Source organism: Macaca mulatta, chromosome 5 (genome assembly GCF_049350105.2).
Source record: "Macaca mulatta isolate MMU2019108-1 chromosome 5, T2T-MMU8v2.0, whole genome shotgun sequence".
Taxonomy (NCBI): Eukaryota; Metazoa; Chordata; class Mammalia; order Primates; family Cercopithecidae; genus Macaca; species Macaca mulatta.
The window spans coordinates 176,766,117-176,789,176 of NC_133410.1; the positions used below are offsets into that span (position 1 = coordinate 176,766,117).

At 36.6% G+C, this 23,060-nt stretch overlaps 1 protein-coding gene across 1 annotated transcript in view; it reads right to left on the reverse strand.

Annotated features, from left to right (window-relative positions):
• The window catches only part of DDX60 (DExD/H-box helicase 60), a 104,867-nt gene that overhangs the window by 40,964 nt on the left and 40,843 nt on the right, over positions 1-23,060 (reverse strand). Inside the window, exons 15-25 of the mRNA XM_015139475.3 lie at positions 18,840-19,006; positions 18,144-18,302; positions 16,722-16,871; positions 16,067-16,186; positions 14,837-14,932; positions 11,637-11,752; positions 10,620-10,762; positions 10,364-10,473; positions 5,486-5,590; positions 4,804-4,932; positions 3,671-3,795 (exon numbers count right to left, since the gene is read on the reverse strand). Coding sequence (XP_014994961.2) covers positions 3,671-3,795; positions 4,804-4,932; positions 5,486-5,590; positions 10,364-10,473; positions 10,620-10,762; positions 11,637-11,752; positions 14,837-14,932; positions 16,067-16,186; positions 16,722-16,871; positions 18,144-18,302; positions 18,840-19,006 — 1,420 coding nt within the window. The remainder of the gene's footprint in view (positions 1-3,670; positions 3,796-4,803; positions 4,933-5,485; positions 5,591-10,363; positions 10,474-10,619; positions 10,763-11,636; positions 11,753-14,836; positions 14,933-16,066; positions 16,187-16,721; positions 16,872-18,143; positions 18,303-18,839; positions 19,007-23,060) is intronic.

Here is a 23,060-nt window from a genome sequence, read left to right on the forward strand (position 1 = left end):
TATAGTAGACAATAAAATAATAATAGCAGTAAACATTTAAGTTACACACAGTTGACCGGGCATGGTGGCTCACGCCTGTAATCTCAGCACTTTGGGAGGCTAAGGCAGGCGGATCACCTGAAGTCAAGGGTTCAAGACCAGCCTGGACAACACGGTGACACAGAATACAAAAATTAGTCGGGCGTGGTGGCACATGCCTGTAATCCCAGCTCGGGAGGCTGAGGCAGGAGAATTGGTTGAACCTGGGAGGTGGAGGTTGCAGTGAGCTGAGATTGCGCCACTGAACTCCACCCCTGGGTGACAGTGAAACTCCATCCCCCTTAAAAAAAAAAAATTGTATACAGTTGTCGGGCATTATTCTCAGTGACTTCAGTATATTAACTCATTTAGTACTCACAACAATCATATGAAGAAGGCACTATTAATATCTCTATTAATATCCTTATTTCCAGATGAAAAAATTGAGACACAAAAAGATTAAGTGGCCTGCCCAAGAACCCACAGCTTATATGTGGCAGAGTCTGGCCTGCAGGCCTCTGTTCTCAAACCCTGTTTTTAACTGACATATGTTGCTTCTCTTTTTACATTAACGGGCCTAGGAATTACCGGGGCCTAGGAATATATTACTTTTTAAAATAGTGTCACTTTCATCATAGTACTTCATTTAAAAAAAAAAAAAACTCTTGGAAATAAAGTTCAAAGACCACTTGGAAATAACGTTGCCTCTTAAATCTCTCGGATAACCTACATATTATGTCAATCAAAACAAAACCAAAGAAAAAATATCTCCAAATATGTTGACTATATTTAGAATTAGAAATGAGAATTATAACCCAAGATACACAGCTATGGCAAGCCATACATGTGCCTGAAGGGACAAAGATAAAAGGAAGCTTGTATTGGCAAAAGGCAAAGTTTACATAAGCTGCTTAGAAACGTAGTTCATTGGTGTTGGAGACGCAAAACCAGAGCTGGCATCAATTTATCGGTGGAGATGCCATTACTGGGTGGTGTTCTTTCAAGGGCATCTTATCTGAATTGCTGTAGCCCTAAAGAAAGAACTGCCTGTGGGATTATTTTAGAAAGTCCTTGAGACAGCTTATCTCAGCCACACAAGCATGAACACCCCGCCTTCATGCTCTCTCAGCTCTAGTCTGTTTGGATCTGACAAAAAGGGATCATCCTGGTATCTGCAACTTTTACAAGAATGAATGCGGCCTAGAGATTAGACCTTATTCAATAACATTTTTGTAGCACTGTGCTAAATGCTTTCATAACTTAGGTTTATTTAATTCTCACCCCAATCCAATGCATCATTATTGTGATCATCTCATTTTGCAAATAAGGAAATTAAGGCTTAAAGTCATTAAGTAGCTGTCCAGAAATAACACAGTTCATGGGGGCAGAGGTGGGATCCAAGTTTGGGCCTGGCCTTGAAGTGTGCGCCCTTAAGCACACACTGCCATTGCCATCAAACACTGAATATGCTCCATGTATTTTTTTTTTAAGAGATCAGACTGCAGAAGGCTTAAGGGTCCATTACTATTTGAAAAGCTCCTAGAGGTAAAACTTGAGCCCAGACAAATCCTCAGATCTCTTGATGATCTGGGGCTACTTAGCACTAAATCAAATTGTGTAAGACCAAGGATGTTCACAGTTTATTCTGTAGAGAATTCAAGAGTCATGTAAACATGTCAAGCTTCAATTCTTCAAGTAGAATTAAACTTTTGATGTTTTGTGAAATATTTTAGTTTTAAAATATTTTAAGTATGTGAAGGATTTTGGAACATGCTACTCCCAAAATATACCACTCTGGCATATTAACTATTTTGAGTTGAAAGCACTAGAAAAAACAGCAGGGTCAAGAAGATCACTCTGATCTTCTTTCTTTTTCTTAAAAGTAGCAGATTAAATGCCCATAAAAAACGTTTTTATACCAGAAGGAGAGTAACACTCCTATCTTCAAAGATGAGAATTTGAAGCCAAGGGACATCTATACTAGCAAACCTTATTAAACTAACTCTTACCTTCCTAGTCACATCTGTGCCCAAGTTACCCTAGCCTACGTCCCTTTACTTTGTCACATTTTTCACAATTTACCACTCTTTGTCCAATTCACTATGTAAGTGTCCAACTCTAACTGCATCTTTGAGTCTTCATCTCCTTATGAAGCCTTCTGCACCATATAAAACATACTACATACATGTGCATGCTTTTCTATTGATTTGTCTTATATCAGTTTAATTCTCAAGCCCAGGTAAAAAAGCCTAAGGTGGTAGAAGTAAAATTTTGCCTCCCCTATATTTGTATGAAGGTATGAAAAATAAACAGCTATTTTTCAGTTTCTGTTTTGTAGTGAGGCTTTCAGAAATATCCCAGAGGTACAGAATTACTTTTGTTTCTAATTACGACCTATAGCCACACTTGAAAGTGAGACAGGTGAGCTTTGTAAATCTTTGGCAGTGCAGAAATGTATTTTCCTTATCCCAACAACAAAGATAAAAGGAGTAATATTATTGCAATCCCCCAAATTTCCAAACACAATCTTTCATTCACCCATCATTGTAATTTCAGAAATATATCATCAATGATTCATTCCTATATGTCTGTTTACATGTGAGCAAGTTTCATTAAACTTTTCCACCTAACCAAGACTCTGGATTTATTTACTTCAGCTTCCATGGCTTAAGTGTAGTTTGAAATTATCCAAAGTAAACAGAGTATTGTGTTCTAGTCCCAAACTATTTTATCAAAGTTAATCCAAGATCTAGTATGTTATCCATTTAATAAATTGTACTTTGATATCCAATGAAATTGCACTATTTTGTTCAATTTTAAGCTATTTTATACTATAATATATAAAATTTAGAAAGATATCAGCATATCTGGATCACAGTTCTCATTACTATAAATTAAATATAATAAAATACACTGTCAATAAGTAGTATATTATGAAGATACTTTAGTTTTATGTGGGATACTTGTGTGCATATACATTCAATTTGTTTTGCAAAGACCCTAGGTATGCATTAAAAATTAACAAGGCTAAATAAAAAATAATAGTTTACAGTAGAAAGAAAACAAACATAGAGTAGCAAACTATATAAAGATGGTCATTCATAATAGCACAAACACAAATATAAGAATTGAACTAGAAAGTTGTATTTTTAAACAAAACATATGCATTCAAATAACTAATGGGCCCCAGAAACAGTAATGAACACTGCACTACAATAGGAAAGTTTGTATAACTCCCCTCACCTTAAAACAGCTGTCCCCAACCTTTTTGGCACCAGGGACTGGTTTCATGGAAAACAACTTGGCGGTGGGTGGCAGTGGGAAAGTGGTACACAGGGACTGGGTGGGGGGGATGGTTTCGGGATGAAATTGCTCCACCTCAGATCACCAGACATTCGTTAGATTCTCATAAGGACCGTGCAGCCTAGATCCCTCAGATGTGCAGTTCACAATAGGGTTGATCTGACCGGAAGTGGAGCTCAGGCAGCAGTGCTCGCTGGCCCACCACTCACCTCCTGCTCTGTGGCCCAGCTCCTAAGAGACCATGGGCTGGGCCAGTGACCGTCTGTGGCCCGGAAGTTGGGGACCCCTGCCTTGAAGGAATGAGTCTAATACAATTACAAGCAAAACCAAATTAAATTAAATAACTTACAAAAAAAATAATGCAGGTAACTTCTCCATTTTCCTTAGTTTTTCAACTAGAAGCGGAAACTTCGTGATCATGTTTTCTGGACTCAAATCTGCTTCAGGACTAAGATTCTGAAGTACCATTCTGGCCTGTAGCAGTGAACACAAAACAATTTTAAGTTCTGCATGAGAAAGAAATTACTACTTTTTGCTAAAATATTTTCTTAGTTGTCTAATATATGTTTTTGGGTTTTTTTTAAATAGTCCTATGAAAGTACATTATAAAACTAGGCAAAGAACCATCAAAGAAACATACAAATCAATACACTAGAGAACAAAAAATTGGCAGTGATATACACACACACACACACATGCAATTTGACCTGCAATTTTTAAGGCGATACAAATCAGGAATAGAAGTTTTCAGCAAATGATGCTGGTTTTACTATGACAGGAGGGCAAGTGTGAATCACTTTCTACATTATGTCAAAAAATCACATCCAAATATATTTTCAAGGTTTGTAAATGACAAAATAGCTAGAAGAAAATGTAACTCAATTATATTATGTTTTTGAATGGGAGTAGACTAAGGTATTACAGAAAAAAAAATCCAATGAGAAAAGTCTAATATATGTCATTCCTCAATCTGCGCCAATAAATCAAATTTCAAAATATGAATACCATCAACTTATTAAAACAAATATCTGTAACTTATATAATTCCAGGAAAAGTTTCAATACCCAAATACTTCCTACAACTTGAAATAATAATAAGAAAAGAACAGTAAACTCCAAGTCAAAAAAGAAAGAGGAGTAAAACATTCTTCTCAGAAACTATTCCTGTGAGTTCAGTCTCTCTACTGTTAAAGTATCAACAATATCATCTCTTTGGATAGAGAACCTTCTGTTCTTATCTGCTATGCCATTTAGAAAAAACCAGTAGCCTCTGGCACATGGTTCAGAAGACATTGAGGATAAGACAAAGACCAGTTTACTTTCTCTTTTTATTCTATCTCAGAATCACTAGACTTCGTGTTCAACTTAAAATTTTAAAATAAAAATTGAGGATTAAAAAAAATCAGAAAATGGTATTAACTGAATGATATAACTCAAGAAAACAATATAAATATAGTTTGGCCAAAAAGTGTATGAAAATTACCTCCTCTATGTTGCCATTTTTAATCCAACTTGTTAATTCTGACTTTAGACTCTCTTCATATTTTCTAGCATCCATCTTTTTAATGACTAATTTATTGTTAAAATGAATGAAGTTTTCTGGGCACAGTTCCTTGAAAACAAATATTACAAAATTGGGTACAATCATGCAAGAAAATCCAAAAGTATTTCTCAATTATATACCTCTTTAACAGCCTTACAAGTTTCTTGAGCATAGAGATGGTTAAACTTTTTATCTCCACATAGCTTCTAATGCATAACATTACTAGGATGGATGAGCTCTTCAGAAGAGAGGATACAAAGCAAAACAAAGTTAAAGATGAAAACAAATGGCAGTTGGGACTTAGAAGGGAAGAAAGTGTAATAAAAAGAAATATGAATCTAAAGAAATATGAATCTAAGATGTAAAAAGATTGAAATATGATAGTGTTTGAGAAGTTGAAAAGATTAAAAAAAAGAAATATTCTCAGGAATTAAAATAAAATACAAGTTAAAACCCATTAAAAAACAAACAGATAATATTAGAAATATGAGAAGAAGCACTTTTATTTTAGGAAGAGTCAACTAATAATTTTAAAAGATTAGATGCAAGTGATTAGAAAGGGTGAGAGTTTGTCAATGTTATCATCCTCTATAATAGGATTAATTACATCAGTATTATTTACCTGGGCCCGGGGCCAACTTTTCCAAATTTGAAACATGGCATCATATAGCTGGATGCTTTCTCGAGGTGAAAGGGTAAGATCAGGAGGGAATCCATACCTTTCAATCTGTTTAAAATAAAATTAAAATTCTTACTCTTTATTTTATTTTATGTCTTATCCTTTGCCTCTCAGTCACTATCATAACCCAAAGACACTGACAGGCAAAAAACTAAAATGTTCAAATGCTGATAGGTGCTAAACGCTAACAAAACACTATCTACACAGGTCACTGAATCACTAAAGCGGGAAAAAAGCCAAAAGCCCACTAAAAATGTTTAATATTACTTCCTAAGACCTTTTCATTGTGCTAATTGAAATGACTTCATAATTGAAATCAGAGCAATGGGAAGCTGAAAGGTTTGTGGACTCACTTTAGACAATACATAACCTCTACCTTACAGCTAACACCAAAATTGATGTAGTTAAGAATGTGATTCTTTACTTTAAGTGTACCAAGCCAGGCTAAAACAGGAAAATCTTATTTGCTTATGTTTCAAGATAAGAACTGGGTCAACTTCAAGATAAAGGCTCTCAAACCACCTTCGAGACTCCAAGAAACTTCTCCCAAAGGTCACTGACAAGTCTGCTCTAAGTCTTCTTAATAATGTATGCCATTCATTTCTTCCACAAATGCTTTTAAGTGGAAATAAAAAATTCCTGTTCTCAAAAAGTTTCACTGTAGTATTTTCTACTGGTTTCAATCACTAGTGCTACAAATCATTTGCATGTAAAAACATATTCTCTGAGATGTTAATAGGAATGTAGTATAGACTGAATGTTTGTCTTCCCCCTAAACTAACACACTGAAACCAAATCCCCAATGTGATGGTATCTGGAGGCAAATCCTTTGGGAGATGATTAGGTCATGAAGGAAGAACCCTCATGAATGGGATTAATGCTGTTATAAAAGAGACCACAGAGATCTCCCCTGTACCTTCTGCCATGTGAGGGCACAGTAAGAAGACAGCTATATGTGAACCAGAAAGCAGGCCCTCACAAGACACCAAATCTCCCAGTGCCTAGAGGACTTCCCAGCCTCCAGAATTCTGAAAAATAAATCTTTGTTTCTAAAGCCTCCCAATTTGTGATATTTTTGTTATAGAAGCCTGATGAATGGGCTAAGACAGTATTCTTCAAAAAAGAAAAAGGAGGGAGAAATGATATGTATTGTATCAAACAGGATTCTTTGGGATTTCTCACTGGAAATGTTAAATCTCAAAGAAGTAAATATAGCATGCAAATTTATCCAAAATAATTTGACAATAGGGCACTTGTTTTCGTAAATAGCTATTAATAGGTTTTAAAATTCAGGTTTCAAATTTCAGGGCTAAAAAAGCCACTCCAAACACAACACAGTTGAAACAAACTGGAGATGACGTTTGGTAGAATGGAAAGTACAGGAGAGTTTGAATCAGAAGATCTGGTTCTAATTGCACCTGTAAATGCTAGTTCCTCATCCATAATATAGGAATGAAAATACAATATTTTTACTTCCACCCTAAAGACTGCAGTGAGAGCAAACAAAATCAACATATGTTCTTCAAACCTTTAAAACTATAGAACATAAAACAATTCCTGGAATCATCATTTAACATCTCAGTTGAAGCACTGAAAGATAGCTAAATGCTAAGGACTATATTATGTCAACATACTAAATAGAACAAAACACCTATTATTTTGTAATGTTGGCATCTTGCGCTCTTGTTAGGTATTACTTGAAAGTGGTTACTTACTCTACCTAACTAAAATAAAAATATACAATAAATCGAAGATTTATTATAATGTTAAAATATAAATCTTCTGTTTTTGGTTGCTAGAATGCTTATGAGTTCTTAAGTCTCTTAGCCTTTTAGAGAGGTCTGAGTTTCCTCATTTCTAAAATGAAGGATAATTCTGCCTGTGACATAGATTTTTTTATGAGAATTATATTAGATAACATATGTAACAGGCCTAGTAAAGTGCCTGGCATATGATTAATGACATAACCATAAATATGATTGATTAATTATCCCTTATAGTTCTTAATGTTTTAAATCAGTTTAACAGTCCTATGCCTAAATACTGGGGATTCAATTCAGTTGTTCTCCACTACATAGTGACTAATGATCCTGCAAAAGTTGAGTGAGTCTAGGCAGAAAATGAAGAGAAATAAAAGGTCATAGATTTGTACCATTCTTTATTTATAAACACAACAGTATTATAGCATGATGCTATTTTTGTAAACCACATTGTCCCTAATGTCATAGGTGAGGGTAGGCATTGATCTATGCTGAGCAGAAAGAGATAGATAGCAGTTCTTTCAAGGACTTTCTGGGGCTGATAGCACTCCAGGAGTCAGCAGCTGTTCCTGTGTGGCATGAAAATTGGGCCAAAGGCCAAAGACACTGTTCTTAGCCAGAAACAAGCCATGTATGGATTGAAGGCGATCCCTCACCATGGTTGGATTCAGACCAGCTCACTCATGCTGCCCTACTCCTGAAATCATTTTTATACTACAACTATAGAGGAAAGGACCCAGGTGGATGGCCCTTCTTATGTTGCCACAGTTTATTATGTTTTTTCTTGCCACTCCATTTTTTCCATATTAATCTGAAATGGACTACACAAGACCAGGAATTATTTACTCAGTTGAAAGGCCTCCTTGGTTTTTATCACTGCTACTTTAGGATATGTCCTATATAAACACATGCTATACACACAGCTGTCAAAATAGACTTACTAATACTTAAGTCTTTATGTTCATCCTGCATTCCTGCCACAAAAGTCTAGACATCTAAAGAAGACTCATACAACAGCTTGACCTTTGCAGAAGTCATCTGGGGTCACAGCACACTGTAGCAGTTCTATTGCTTTCCAGTTAATAGCTACTGAAAATAGACGAAAGGCACTTGGACCAAAATGACAATTTCAGCAAGTACTCCAAACCACTACACATATTGCTGCTTAAAGATAACCTGCCTTGAACCATCCTACACAGAATAATTTTTAAATACTATACTGTTTTTAAAATGCCAGGTAATGATGAAAATGTCAGATAACTCCTGGATATCTTAAGGGAGGAGAGGGGAGGGGAGGGGAGGGGAGGGGAGGGGAGGGGAGGGGAGGGGAGGGAAGGGGAGGGAAGGGAAGGGAAGGGAAGGGAAGGGAAGGGAAGGGAAGGGAGAAAGAAAAAAACATAGAATAAGGTGTCTTTTTTTTTATATGTGGGTTATCATCCATATTCTAGGTTTGGGGTATGAGTTAAGTCACAAGAATATTGTCCATATTTTAGGTTCATTTAGAATTTGGATTGGGCCATTGTGACACAAGAGATAAGCTTCCATAACAAAATTCTATTAGAAAATTACTATCAGCCAGCCAGCTTTTAGAAGCCAACTTGTTGGAGATTGCATCATGACCCCACCATTTACTTAATGAAAGAACACTGAATTAGTTCAGTTCTCTATGCCTCACTTTCCTCATTGTAAAGTGGGACTAGTATTAAGACATCTATCATAAGATTGTTGTCATGGTTAAGAGAGTTTAAAAACGCAGAATTTTTAGAACACGAAGTAAGTGTTCAATTTAGGTTGGCTGTTCTTATTTAACATACATGTAGTACCTTTTATATACATAGCAGTTTGTTAGGAAACAAAGGACATAAAATTTGCCTTCAAAGAGTTATTCTAGTAAGTAAAGACTATATGCATGTAAACGACTTAAGCAGTAAGCTCATCATGACTGGTGTCGTATTAGAAACACAGACAAGGTATTATGAAGAGAAGAAAGATTACATCTAGCTAAGAAAGTTAGAGAAGAATTCGGAAAAGGTTTCACATTAGAAGAATTATGGAAGATGAACAGGATCCGAACAACTGGTAGTTGGCATCTGGGTTGAAATATTCCAAGAGCAATACATAGCATAAGGGCTGCCAGGTAAGATATCCCTAGTGGATGAATGGAAAGGACGTTGGGGCCAGGTCATGGATGACCTCAGTTGTTAAGCTAAGGAGGTATGCATTTAGCTTTTTCCAAAAGAAAGCCAAAAGAGACTTGGAAAGATCAAAATTATCTTTAAAGAAAGTTGAGAGTTATGTTTAATTATATTCGTGTCAAATTATGTTGACTTTTGTGCTCTAAAAATTTTACATATTTTACCTTCTTTAATCATCACAACAATCTTATGATGGATGTCCTATTATGTTTAACATGACAGAATTTGGAATATATTTAAGGTTTTAGAAGGAAGACAAAACTATTGACTAATCATCACTTTGAAAGCCAAAGGAAGTTTAAATGGGCCATTTACGGGAGTAGGATGAGACAGGAAGAGAACTATGCAAGAAAAATTAAGAAATCTTTCCTCACTCACACCCCGGTGTCCCAGCTGAAATCCTCCTAAGACCTCCACCTTAGTGGCTCACCACCAAAAAAGCATGTCGTGATTGCTACGTTAGCAAGAATGTCTTTTATCTGATTTTTCTATGTACTAGGGATTGTCCACATATAATTGTATGGCTGCACTGTGAGAAGAATTAGTGTCAGAGGGGTAGACAGACAGACATGGGTGCTGAGAAGAAGAAAAATTGGCAAAGAAAACATCTGAGAATAAATAAAAATAGCTAAAAATTCAGGTTAAATTTGTAGTGGTTTTTAATCTTTGTGTATTCAGGCATTGTTGAAGAACCAATGAGAATTAGAAAGAATACTCTTGTTATTTTTTAAATTAAGGTTAAAGTATCAGTTTCTATAATTCTGTAATTCTATAATTCTGATAAATATCAGTTAGGCAGCATTTATTTATAATACATACAAGTATTTTATATTACTCAGAACAAATATGGCTAAAATACTACTTACATGATCTGTGGTTAGTGCAGCACATGGGTGAAAATGATCAAAATGGATGTCATCATGTTTTATTGAACATACATGCTTCTCTAGATCATTGTACCTCTCTCCATAGAGCACTAAAAATGAAGAACAAGAATTTCCACATCAATGGAAATGTAATCACTGAAATAAATTTAAAGTAAAAGGCATCAAAATCAAGATGATGGTAGATTTTTAAAAAATAAAGTAAAAGGCAAACTTTACAGAAATATATCAAACATACCAAGTCTAACTTTATACGACTGTTTTACTTGCAGGTAGTCTTTGGGAAAGCCAGCATGATGACCCACATGTCTTTTAGAAGCAGTATTATTTTCAATTATTTTGTCTTCTTGTTTCCAGTACCATTTTACCGATTGTAGCCACCTTAAAAAATAAATGTACATATTATTTAGGCAGAACATGGAACTATTTCCTGTGAAATTAAGTAGTTTAAGACAAGACAGTTTCATGTTCCTTATAAATTATACTTAGGGGAATAGACTCAGAAGCCAGACTACTTGAAATTAAATCCCAACCTTCTTACTAATAGCTGTGTCTCCTGGTTGAATAACTTCATCTTTCTGTACCTAGTTTTCCATATTTTAAAATGGAAATACGGTAGTAATATTGGAATTGTGACTATTTAATAGTAGTAATGGAAGTAAGCATAAATCATAAGGGTTGCTGGGCACTTAAAATAAATTACTACACGTAAAGCACTTAGAACACTACTGGGCACATAGGAGGTATTATAGGATTGTTATCAGTAAATAAGTAAATATTGTAAAGTAAAAAAAAATTACTAGTAGTAGGTAAAAATCAAGCTCAATGACAAGATAAAATGGGGCTTTCAACTAATAAGAATTTGCTATCTTTCTAAATATCTCAACGAAGTGGGAAAATGGACCACAGGCCCCATGGCTGAGTGTGTTATTGTATCATTTTATTTTTTATTTCTTGGTGGAGGACAAAAAAAGAAACAAAAATGCATCTTTTCTGATGCGTCATTTTCAGGATGGGGGAAATTCCCTCTCAATTGCAGGTCTGGGTGGGGGAGTCCGTGACTTTTCTGTACAGAGGGTGCTTTTCCTCGCCAATGGCCAGGAGGTGTAGAGAGATGCAGTTTCTTGAAGATCCAGAAATAAACTATTAAATTCACTAGAAAATTATGCAACTCCTCAGAACCCATTGAGAAATTATGAAATTCAAACATTCAAAATAGACAAACACTCTATCCAAACTGGAACTTAATGCCTACTCGGTGAGATGTTCAGGATTACTTATGGTAGCTGAAAGAGCCAAAAAGGGACATCGGATCATGACGAGGAGATGTTCCCAGATTTCTGCTCCAATTTCTCCACCAAGACAATGAACCTATTAAAGAAAAAACAAAAATCTCAACTGAAAAGTTGATTTAAAAATAGCAAATGGAAGTAAGACATGGAATCTTGAAATTGTCATGCATGCCTTCCCATCACCTTTAAGTGACCATGCCAAATTTAAAGAAATATTAAAAATCCCCACAACCAATTCACCAACAATTCTGCTTTACTTTACTTTCAAAAATTTCTTTCAACTCAATGCATTTATCTTCATGTCTACCGCCAACTCAGCTACTCTCACATCTCAGCAGCACTACCATAATATCCACTTGACTCCTATACTAGCCTCCCTATCTGCCCTTAAATTCTTCACATCACAGCCAAAATAAAAATGTTGGCCAGGGACAGTGGCTCATGCCTGCAATCCCAGCACTTTGAGAGGCCAAGGCGGGCGGATCACGAGGTCAGGAGATCGAGACCATGCTGGCTAACATGTTGAAACCCCATCTCTACTAAAAATACAAAAAAATTAGCCGAGCATGGTGGGGGGTGCCTGTAGTCCCAGCTACTCGGGAGGCTGAGGCAGGAGAATGGCGTGAACCCAGGAGGTGGAACTTGCAGTGAGCTGAGATGGCGCCACTGCACTCCTGCCTGGGCAACAGAGTGAGACTCTGTCTCAAAAAAAAAAAAAAAGTTTAAAAAGATAAACTATATCAAGTCATGTCACTAAATAAATTGCTTTAATATCTTCCCTTTGCATGTGAAATAAAATATAAACTCCTTAATGGCATGTATAATGTCTGGCATCATTTGGCCACCGCTGCCTCTCTGGCTTTATTTCAATCCATTGTCTCCACCTTTACTATGGTCCAGAAAGAATGACCTTTTCTTTGTTCCTTGAACTCACCCTTCCTAGCCAAGAGCTTTCACGTATATTATTCCCTCTGCTTAAATTACTCTTACCCTCTCTTATTCACATGGTAGAGTTCAGCTCAATGCCACTCCATAAAACAGACTTTTCTGACCACCTATTCCAAAGTTGCCTCCTCCCGACACCCTACCATGACTGCAGTCATGGCAGCCTGCTCCCTTCCTTCACAGTTTGTACCAACGTGAGCTGGCATCATCATTTGTGAGCTCACTTGTTTATTTCCTCTTTCTTGATTAAACTGCTGTCAGCTCCAGTGTCTAATAGATAAGGCATTAAGTAAACTGTAACCTTAGACCTGAATATTCTATTCCTAGCCACTGACACAAAGCCTAACACTGAGCAGGCACTCCTTAAATATCTGCTGAGTAAATGAATGGATGAGCAAATCAAACTAGATCCAGAAAAGAGTCTCAATTGTGATCTTCATTTAACAGATTAAAGTATGACACTTGGCAAGCAACTGGAAAAGACTTACTCTCAAAGTCAAATTATCTATCTATTAGAATATGCATAACCACTGCCCATTTGGGCTTGTCCTGGTGAGATAAAATACCACTCCATCAAATATTGACCTTATGCTTTGCCCTAGATAGCACTTTTCCCTGATTCTGCCAGTAGACATTAGCCTTTAAAACCTTTTGGTTTTATCCCTTACACAAAATTCTAAAAACTGAAATAGCCAAAGTCATATCATCATATCACTTCAGAGTTTTGAGATGAGATTTTAATTCAAAGTTCTAGATTGCATAGACAAAGTTGTTGGATTTTTGAAAACAATAATATTCAAGACCTTCATGATGCAATATGAGGTCAACCAAAAATAAATATAATAAATCAGTATCAAATCCAAAGCACAGCCTATTTGGTAGCTCCAAGTTTATAGCAAGGAAAAGGTAAGTTACAGAGATTTGTTAAACTTTTTCCCTTTGAATGTAAAATTCCACAGAGCCAAAGAATATATCTTCCTATCATGTTTTAAATCTCTTTTAATAAATATTCCCCCTTTTCTTTCTTTCTTTTTTTTTTTTTTTTTTTTTTTTGAGATGGAGTTTCACTCTGGTACCCAGGCTGGAGTGTAGTGGCACGATCTCGGCTCACTGCAACCTCTGTCTCCTGGTTCAAGTGATTCTCCTGCCTCAGCCTCCTGAGTAGCTGAGATTATAGGCACCTGACACCACTCCCAGCTAATTTTTGTATTTTTAGTAGAGATGGGGTTTCACCATGTTGGCCAGGCTGGCTTCAAATTCCTGACCTCAGGCAATCCGCCCGCCTCGGCTTCCCACAGTGCTGGGATTACAGGTGTGAGCCATCTGACCAATAAACATTCCTAATAATGCTGCAATATAACTTTGCGAAGTATCTTCCATTTGCCCCAATAAATCGCTATAAATCTACATTGTTTTTTATCCTGCTGCCTCTTCCTAGGGAAGCTGACCTACAGGTACTTTGTCAAAAGGACTCTTATGATTTCTGGTTCCACTGGGTTTGGCCTATGGAGGGCCTTGGCCACAGATCAGAAGAAGTGCGGAGACTGAGACTGAGGTCATTTTTCCATTGGCTCCTTTCCTGCAAAGCTACCTTGAATCAGCTATGTTCCTCACAACATGGTCAACTCAATTGGAATCTCGTTTTGAGTTTCCATAAATGCTTCCATGCCTTGCTCCTTTAAGCCTAGGGGTAAACTACTAGCTCTAGATTACTGCACTAACCCTTATGGATTCCCTCACATGCATACACCTTTGAAAAATACCCTTCTTGAATTATTGTATTTCAAGAGTGCCATTTAATTTTCTGTTGGGATCATGACTGATAAAACTTATGTAACTGACATCATTGTTAGAGCCAAAAATTATTTACTTTAGAGGTCAAAGATTGGATTGAAATCTCTGTCCAGGGGAACTTGTACCAGAATGGTTGAACTCTATTTTCCCTGAAACAGTTGTCAGTGAAAGATTCCACTCCCATACAGAACTCTGTAGGGTGCATCATTTTACCCTATTGAGTCACAACATGAAAAGGGAGCCAAAACACTGTAATTCCCAGGAAAAATCACTCAGAAAAAAAAAAAAAAAAAAAAAAAAAAAAAGGGAGACCTTCTCAATCTGAACTCCATCCAAGGGGATAGATGTCCTGAAACACCAAATATCTTCATTGCTATGCAAATGTGCACTAGGAAATTAAGCAAAGAAAGAACACCAAACCTACCTCATCAAATATAACATATCTGATCTTTTTCACCCAGTTTTGGCGATGAGGAGCAAGCAGCAGAATTTCAAAGCAGGCAGGCACTGTAATAAGTACCTACAAAGAATAATATTGGGTGAAGTAACATTTTGAGCACTTACCATGTGTAGACATAGTTACAAGAATATGTAAGATAGACTTACGAGTCCTGAATGTACCTGCTGATAATTGGCATATAACATTGCTTCTGAGAATTCAGGGTTTCATCAAAACTGTGCCATATTCATTGGAACCATATTAAACTGAAATTTTGGTAGGTCAAAAATGGTAGAAAAGCAGATTTGAAGTTTACATCCTTGTTTATGAGCATTCAGAGTTTAAAAATAGAAACTATTCATTGTCATAAGTTTGATTCTTTAAAACCTGACACTGACATAGAGTTTGGATTGTTTATTAAGAATCAGCTAGTGTGAAAAGAGCAGGAAAGCAGGAATGAGCAGAGGAGGAAGCCTAACTGCAAGGCAGGCCTGATGGAGCCTCTGCCAACCTAGCTTGGAGTTCTGGAGTAAGGACTGCTGTCAGAGTTGTTTCACATCGAGCCACAGCAGCCTACTGTTTGTACTTCTACTTAGCCCAGTTGCAGGGTATAGACTGTGGAGGCAGAACTGGGGGAGCGGAGCTGATAGCTGGCATCTATCTTAACCACATTCCCCACATCAAGTCCTCCTTTGAAAGGCAATCTGGGTAGAACATCTCCATGTCTACCATGCAATCTTCTACAATCATGTGTTCATTCTTATTTAGTCTTAATTGTTGATCTGTGAGTTCGGAGGGGAGAAAACTGTCTATGATTTAGCACCAGGTATACGATGCATAATATATTTTCTAAATCATGAGTATCCTTAATAGATACTTATGAAGAAAAACTAATTGATTTAAAATTGAGATTTGTTAGTTTTCTGTAACATAGCATTTTCAGATCATTCTGAATCCCTTTACGAACCAAGACGATGCAATAAAATATAAATGAAATTAGAAATCCAAAGGTCAGTGTCCTTAGAGAAAGACGAGTTCTAGTTCTCACTCTTTGAAATGTAACAATATTACATTTTCTCTAAAAGTATTTTGTCTTTCATAAATTCAAGGAAATTATTTTCACAAGCCTTGTGAACATGTTGAATTTCTAGTCAAAGAGGCATACAAGTACAGTTATATAATTCGATAACACACTTATTAATTAAAATACCATACCTGACAGTTTAAGGCGTCATGACGATACTCCCTGGTGAAAACACCACAGAGAGCTTCACCACTTGGCAGATTTTTCGTAAAACGATTCTGAACAGTTGCTGCCACTTGATTAACAAGGGCCTGATTGACAAAGAAAAAGATCCATTAGTCACATAACAGAGAGAGGTGAAATATCAGAGGACAACAAGAACTGTCTAAAAGTGTGTCCTGCTTTCAGTGCAGAAAGCTTACTAACCCCTTTCATCAACCCACCACTCTAAACACACTAACATATTCTTTTTGAGATAGTTGACTCAGCATACGAACCTCATTGATAAACCTCAACCTAAAGTAAAATGGGATTTAAAAAGTATTCATCAGAAGGAAAAACAGAAAATGTTGCCCATGCATCAGAAAAAAATTGTGTCTCCTATATTTGGTGACTTTCCCCTGATGTCTAAAGTTTGAATATGTATATGTTATTTTATGTATATGTTTGCGTGTATGTATATATGTATGTGTATATGTATATGTATGTTATTTTAGCTTCAGACACTGGAACTAGAAAATGCAGGTTAAAAATAAAGTGAACTAGATCTGCCATGTGACCATGTTCATTATTTTTAAAGAGTAGGTTCAGGAATGAAAGAGAATATTACAGTCACTTGAGCACTACCTTTGTGGGAGCAACGTACACGACCACCCCATCATCGCTCTCCTTCAGTACTTTCTCCATGCAGTAGTAGGAGGCATAGGTTTTGCCTGAGGATGTTGGGGCAACAATCACTGCAGACTCATTCTTATCCACAACATCAAGGAGCTCTCGCTGCAGGGTGCAGAGTACCATTCGTGTCAAGAAAGTGAACCATATGTTACCAAAACAAAGACAGTATATTAATAGACTTCCAGTACGATTTTCTGAACCTCAAAGGATCTATAGGTACATCTGAAGGTCTCATGCCATTCTCTCAGAAGAGATCATTTTTATGCTTTTGAACATCTGTAAGGTGGGTTTCATGTGTGAAAAATGGAGAGGATGTCAAATAAAATATCTTATTATTGAGAAAACATCTGTAATTATTTGATATTCAGTAAGTGCGGTTGAGAAACTAAGTTCTAAGAAAGAGAAAATATGTATATTACTGATGGTGAAAAAAGTAGCTGAGGAGAAGAAACATCAAATATTCTTAATTTTGCTACTGATCTTCTACTTTCTACATAGAAGAATGCCAGGATGAGAGAGCTCCACCCCTTCAGCCGAAGAATGTTGACTAGCCGAAAAGAATGATGATAAGTCTATGTAATAGGTAGAAGGTGGGAAAACAACTCAAAACCCCAACCAGTCCACTCCTGGTCACACCTCAGAGTGAAATGGGCATCAGAAGAGTTACAATGTGAATGAAATTAATGGAGAGCATTACTGTCTCTTGTCCTGCACTGAAGTAAGGAACTGGTCTTCCTATTCATGAAAAGGTGGCATGCATTTTTTAACCTACCTCACCATCATAAGAAAGATTCTGAAGAGGGCAGTCTATTAGACTGAAGCTATAAAATTGCATTTCTGTAGGTAAACCTGTTCAATTTATCAGCAAGTCTGTATGGTTCGATGCATGTAGAAATGCATCCTTTTCCTCTAAATTTTATATCCATCAATATTAATTTTATATACATTTTTAGAATAGCTACTATGGTGACAGATGCAATGTGAAAATATCTAAACAATTGTCCCTACTATTTAAACTATCCAGATTTCTCTATGCACATTTATATATTTACATATGAAATCCTATTGACACAGGGAAAACCTGGAGGCTGCTCCATGATGATACAGCTGGATGACACTGAGATAACATCAGAGCTAAACATATGAATCCATTAATGTACGTCCAAGGAAATGGTCTATATAATAAAAGAAAGTCTCACTTTCTTTAAATGGGGAAAAAATGTCCACGTTTGACATCTTAAATAACAAGGTATGTTTAAATGACATCAACAAGTTCATACCAAATATAATAAGTAGAGGCACAATAATGAGAAACCTCTGAGATCACATATAATAAAATAAATACAGTAATTTTTGTTTCATTTGCAGTATTACCTGCCATGTGTCGGGAATAAAATCCTGGACCCTGGGATCTGGGTCTTTTCTCTCATCTCGTATCAAATAATGGCCCATGTATTGCAGTTGGAACCGAGCTGGCCCGATGCCAACTGAATATTTATTCCTTTTCTTCGCTTTTACATCATTTTCTGCATCCTGCATTATTTTAAAAGTCCATTTTGAAAATGACATTGAATTAGAATATCATTTAAATAAGTAAAACATTTATTACTGAGCACTTTCTATGTGAAAAGCAATTAAAGCATTTTACCACCTTTTAAATTTAAATTTTTAAAATCATTGTCTTAACTAGAAAAAATTAGTAGGCATCAAGATTTTCAAATATATATCATGACGTTTGTAGCTACAACCTGATATATTTAAAGACAATTGAATAATCATACTACAGTTTTGAGATGTTTTGCTAGAATTAAGTATACGGTTAGTTTTAAGGATCTGCAGAGATTATCTGGCATTTAATGTTTGTCCAGGTAAGCATTTGTACAAATTTTCTAATTATGCATTACTTCAAGATTGGGCAGTTAGATTACTACTAATAATAGTATTTTCAGTAAAAAAAAAAAAAAAAAAGAAAAGAAAAAAGAAATCTAGAAGAGATGACTATATTTGCAAAACACTTGATGTATAACTAGTAATTACCCTGTTGAAATTGAGCTATTCCGATAATATTACCTGAGTTGGATGTAAAGAATTTGCCAACTCATCAAATCCTAAATACTTAAGGCATCTGGCTATGAGTTGCCGATCATCTTCTTTTAAAAGTTCTGAGTATTTTTCCATCAAAGAGTGGATCCTTTTCATCATTTGAACAGCTATACTTAAATCTTTCGTGGTTTTACCTTGGTAAAGAATAAACAACAAAATTGTTATAAAGACCATCAAAAATAATTCATTTGATTATCCAAGATTAATCATCTAGATGGCCTCAGTATCTTACTTGGCATTACTGGAGGTTTTGGAGTAGAAAGGACCAAATAAAGTAAAATTGAAGTTCAACTATCCACACTTCATCATCTCCGTGGATTACTGAGACATAGCCACATCAGTGTTGGGAAAAAATATATAGTTCATAATAGAAATAAGATCAAAGAAGCTCAAGTTTGTAAAAGTTTAGGAAGAATAACAAATATTTTCTCCATCTTTTATTTTCATATTTGCTCTACTATGTTCAAAGAAAAATATCTTTATGACTTGAAATATCTGGTTAAAACCTTGGCAACATTTATTGAGTCCTATAGTTGACCACAGATAAGCATTTGGTATAATCATTGGAGGCCTTCAATTCAATCCACCTCTTCCAACTGTCACATTCTAGATGTTGCTAATCTCTCTCCAATGCTTTACATTCATACATATCCTTTTTGTTCCTCTGCTCTGCTAATTATTTCATACTTATTATGTCAGGATTTCTTCTAATCAATCATCTATATTTCACCTATTTAACAACATTAACTAACACCTACTGAATACAGTAAGAGGCTACAAAGGAAATGTAATACAGTTCATACTGATTGTTATGCACTGTTATTCTAAGTGAGCAGTTCACTTAGAAAAACAATGCATAACACTTGATCATTCCCAATTAAGCAGCAGAAACAATAGGTGTGGGGGGGTCAGGGTGTTGGAGAGAACATGGAGGTCAGGTGTTAAATGGATCAAAGTGTGGAGATGCTCAAAACTGACAGATCAACTAGGTTTGCTCAGAAGAACTGTCAGTTTGGAGGTATTATGGAACAAGATCATTTCCCTTGCTGTGAATTTACACATCTTGATGTGATCCCATTTCACCTGTATCTTCCTCTTTCTGCCTCTTCTTTTCTTTTTTACTACCTGTTATGGAAATTGTAAAGTAGAGCACATGGTATCCACAGCAGCTTTGGAAGAACTCAGTGTGCCAGGGAAGCATGAATACGGCATTACTCACAAAGGAAATGTTTACTCATTGGTCTCAAAGGTGAATGACAGATTCTTCCTGGGTGCCTCATTGTTTTTGTTGGTTCCCTTAACCATGTCCCCAACTTTATAAGTTGTTCTTTTTGTACCTGTCTTTGAAGGTGCTTATGAATGTGCTATATATTTGCCCTTTGGACCCTCTCTGAGATTTCATTGCTCGTTGATAAAATACAAAATTTTCCTTTTATTGGCGGTGTCAGGGATCTTAGCTAAACCGTGGTTCAAAATTATTAAATGAAAAATTCCAGAAATACATAATTCATATGTTTTAAAATTGCACACCATTTTGAGTTGTGTGATGAAATCTTGCACCATCTCACTTCGTCCTGCTCAGGACATGAATCCTTCCTTTGTCCCCCATGGTCACACTGTAGATACCATGTTCCCATTAGTTACTTAGTAGCCACCTTGATGATCAGATTGACTGCACTGATGCCTCAGTGTTGGTGTTCAGTAACCCTTCTTTATTAAAATGGCCCCAAACTGAAAAATAAGTGATGTTGGCAATTCAGATATGCCAAAAAAGAAGCCATAAAGTGCTTTCTTTAGGTGAAAACATGAAAGTTCTTGACTTAATAAGTAAAGAAAAATTCACATGCTGAGGTTGCTAAGATCTACACTCAGAAACAATCTTTTATCTATTAAGTTGTAAAGAAGAAAAAAGAAATCTGTGCTATTTTTTCTGTTCCACCTCAAACAGCAAAAGTTTTGGCCACAGTGTTTGATAAGTGCTTAGTTAAGATAGAAGGTGGAAGGCATAAATAGAAAATATTTTCCAGGTGATGGAAACATGTTGCACCTGAAAGCATTGAATCTGTATGAAGACTTCAGCAAGGCATCCTCCAAAATGAGTGACAATGACCCATTTTCTTCAAATATAGGATGGTTAAACAAATTTGGGAATAGGTTTGGACTGAAAAGTATAAAAAACACTGAAGAGGGCCAGGCGCAGTAGCTCATGCTTGTAATCCCAGCAATTTGAAAAGCCAAGGTGGGTGGATCATGAGGTCAAGAGATCGATGATCCTGGCCAACATGGTGAAATCCCATCTCTAGTAAAAATACAAAAATGAGTTGGGCATGCTGGCGTGTGCATGTAGTTCCAGCTACTCGGGAGGCTGAGGCAGCAGAATCGCTTGAACCCAGGAGGCGGAGGTTGCAGTGAGCCAAGATCACACCACTGCACTCCAGTCTGGTCCCGACAGAGCGAGGCTCCATCTCAAAAACAAAACAAAACAAAACAAAAAACTACTGACTGAAGAGGCTCCATCTGCCAATGAAGAAGCTGCTGCCACATTTCTGGCAGAGTTGAAGAAGTTGGTTAGAAAGAAAGGATACCATCCAAAGCAAGGTTTTAATTGTGATGAAACCAGGCTCTTCTGCAAGAAGATGCCCAATAGAACCTACATTCTTAAAAGTCCAAAGGAGGCACCAAGACATAAAACATGGAAGGATAGATTAACACTGGTACGAGGTGGCAACGCTGCAGTGCATATAATAAAGACAGGCGTAGCATGCAGAATGAAGAGGCCATACACCTCAAAAACAAAAGCAAATATTATCTGCTTGTGTTCTGGCAACATAATCAGAAAGTGTGAATGACAGTCAACATTTTTATGGAATGGTTCTACCAATGCTTCTTCCCAGAAGTGAAAAAATACTTGAAAGAGGAAAGCTTGGAATACTAGACAATGCACCTAGCCATCCCAAATCTGTTTTTGTTGAAAATGAAAATATTGAGATTGTATTTTTACCTCCAAATACAAACTCACTGCTTCAGTGCCTTGACTACGGCATCATTCAGTTTGTCAAAGCCACATACACCTGCCTGGTGTTTGATTACATTCAATCAGCAATTGATGCAGACCCCAATCTGGACATGACAAGGTGCTAGAAATTATTCACTGTTGCTGATGCTATAACACTCTCCAAAGATGCAATGGATTAATTAAACCAAAACACTAGAAATGCCTGCTGGAAGAATGTATGGAGTGAAGTACTGAGTGATTTTCAAGACTTCTTGGGGATCAATGGAGAAGTTAGGAAAATAATTCATGCAGCAAGACTAATTGATAGAGAGAGATTTGCCAACGTGTTTGATAAAGAAGTGAAACAACATATTGAAGTTCATTAGGAAATGTTAACAAATGAGGAAATGGAAGAACTTATTGAGTCATCTAGGGAGGAAGATGAAGAAGAACCTGAAGCAGAACCTGAATTTGCTGAAGTGTTTCAAATTACATAGATATTAAAAGAAAAAATATGGAATACAATTCTCAGATAGAATACAGCATTAAAGTCACCCATAAAATCACAAAAGAATTGCAACCTTCACAGAAACACTTTGATAAGTTAAAGAGTGACAACAGTGGCCAGGCACGATGGCTCATGCCTGTAATCCCAGCACTTTGGGAGGCCGTGGTGGGCGGATCGCAAAGTCCGGAGTTCAAGACCAGCCTGGCCAATATGGTGAAACCTCGTCTCTACTAAAAATACAAAAATTAGCTGGGCATGGTGGCATGCACCTGTAGTCCCAGCTACTTGAAAGGTTGAGGCAGAAGAATTGCTTGAACCCGGGAGGCGGAGGTTGCAGTGAGCCGAGATGGTGCCACTGTACTCCAGCCTGGGTGACAGAGTGAGACTCCACCCCCCCTCCAAAGAAAAAAAAAAATGACAACAGTTACTGCTAATGTTATTCTTCTAAAAGACTTCAGCAAAACTCTTTCAACCATGGAGGACCCCAATCATCAATATCATCTGCTCCTAACATCAGTCATTCACTCCCTCATGGCTTAACGACAGAAGGATCGCCTGAAGCAGACGATCCTCCTTCTGTTGTATCATCAGAAGGTCAACAATAGTGTTCATCATTCACCTCACTTCACCTCATCATGTAGCCATTTTACCATCTCACATTCTCACAAGGAGAAAAGGGGTGAGC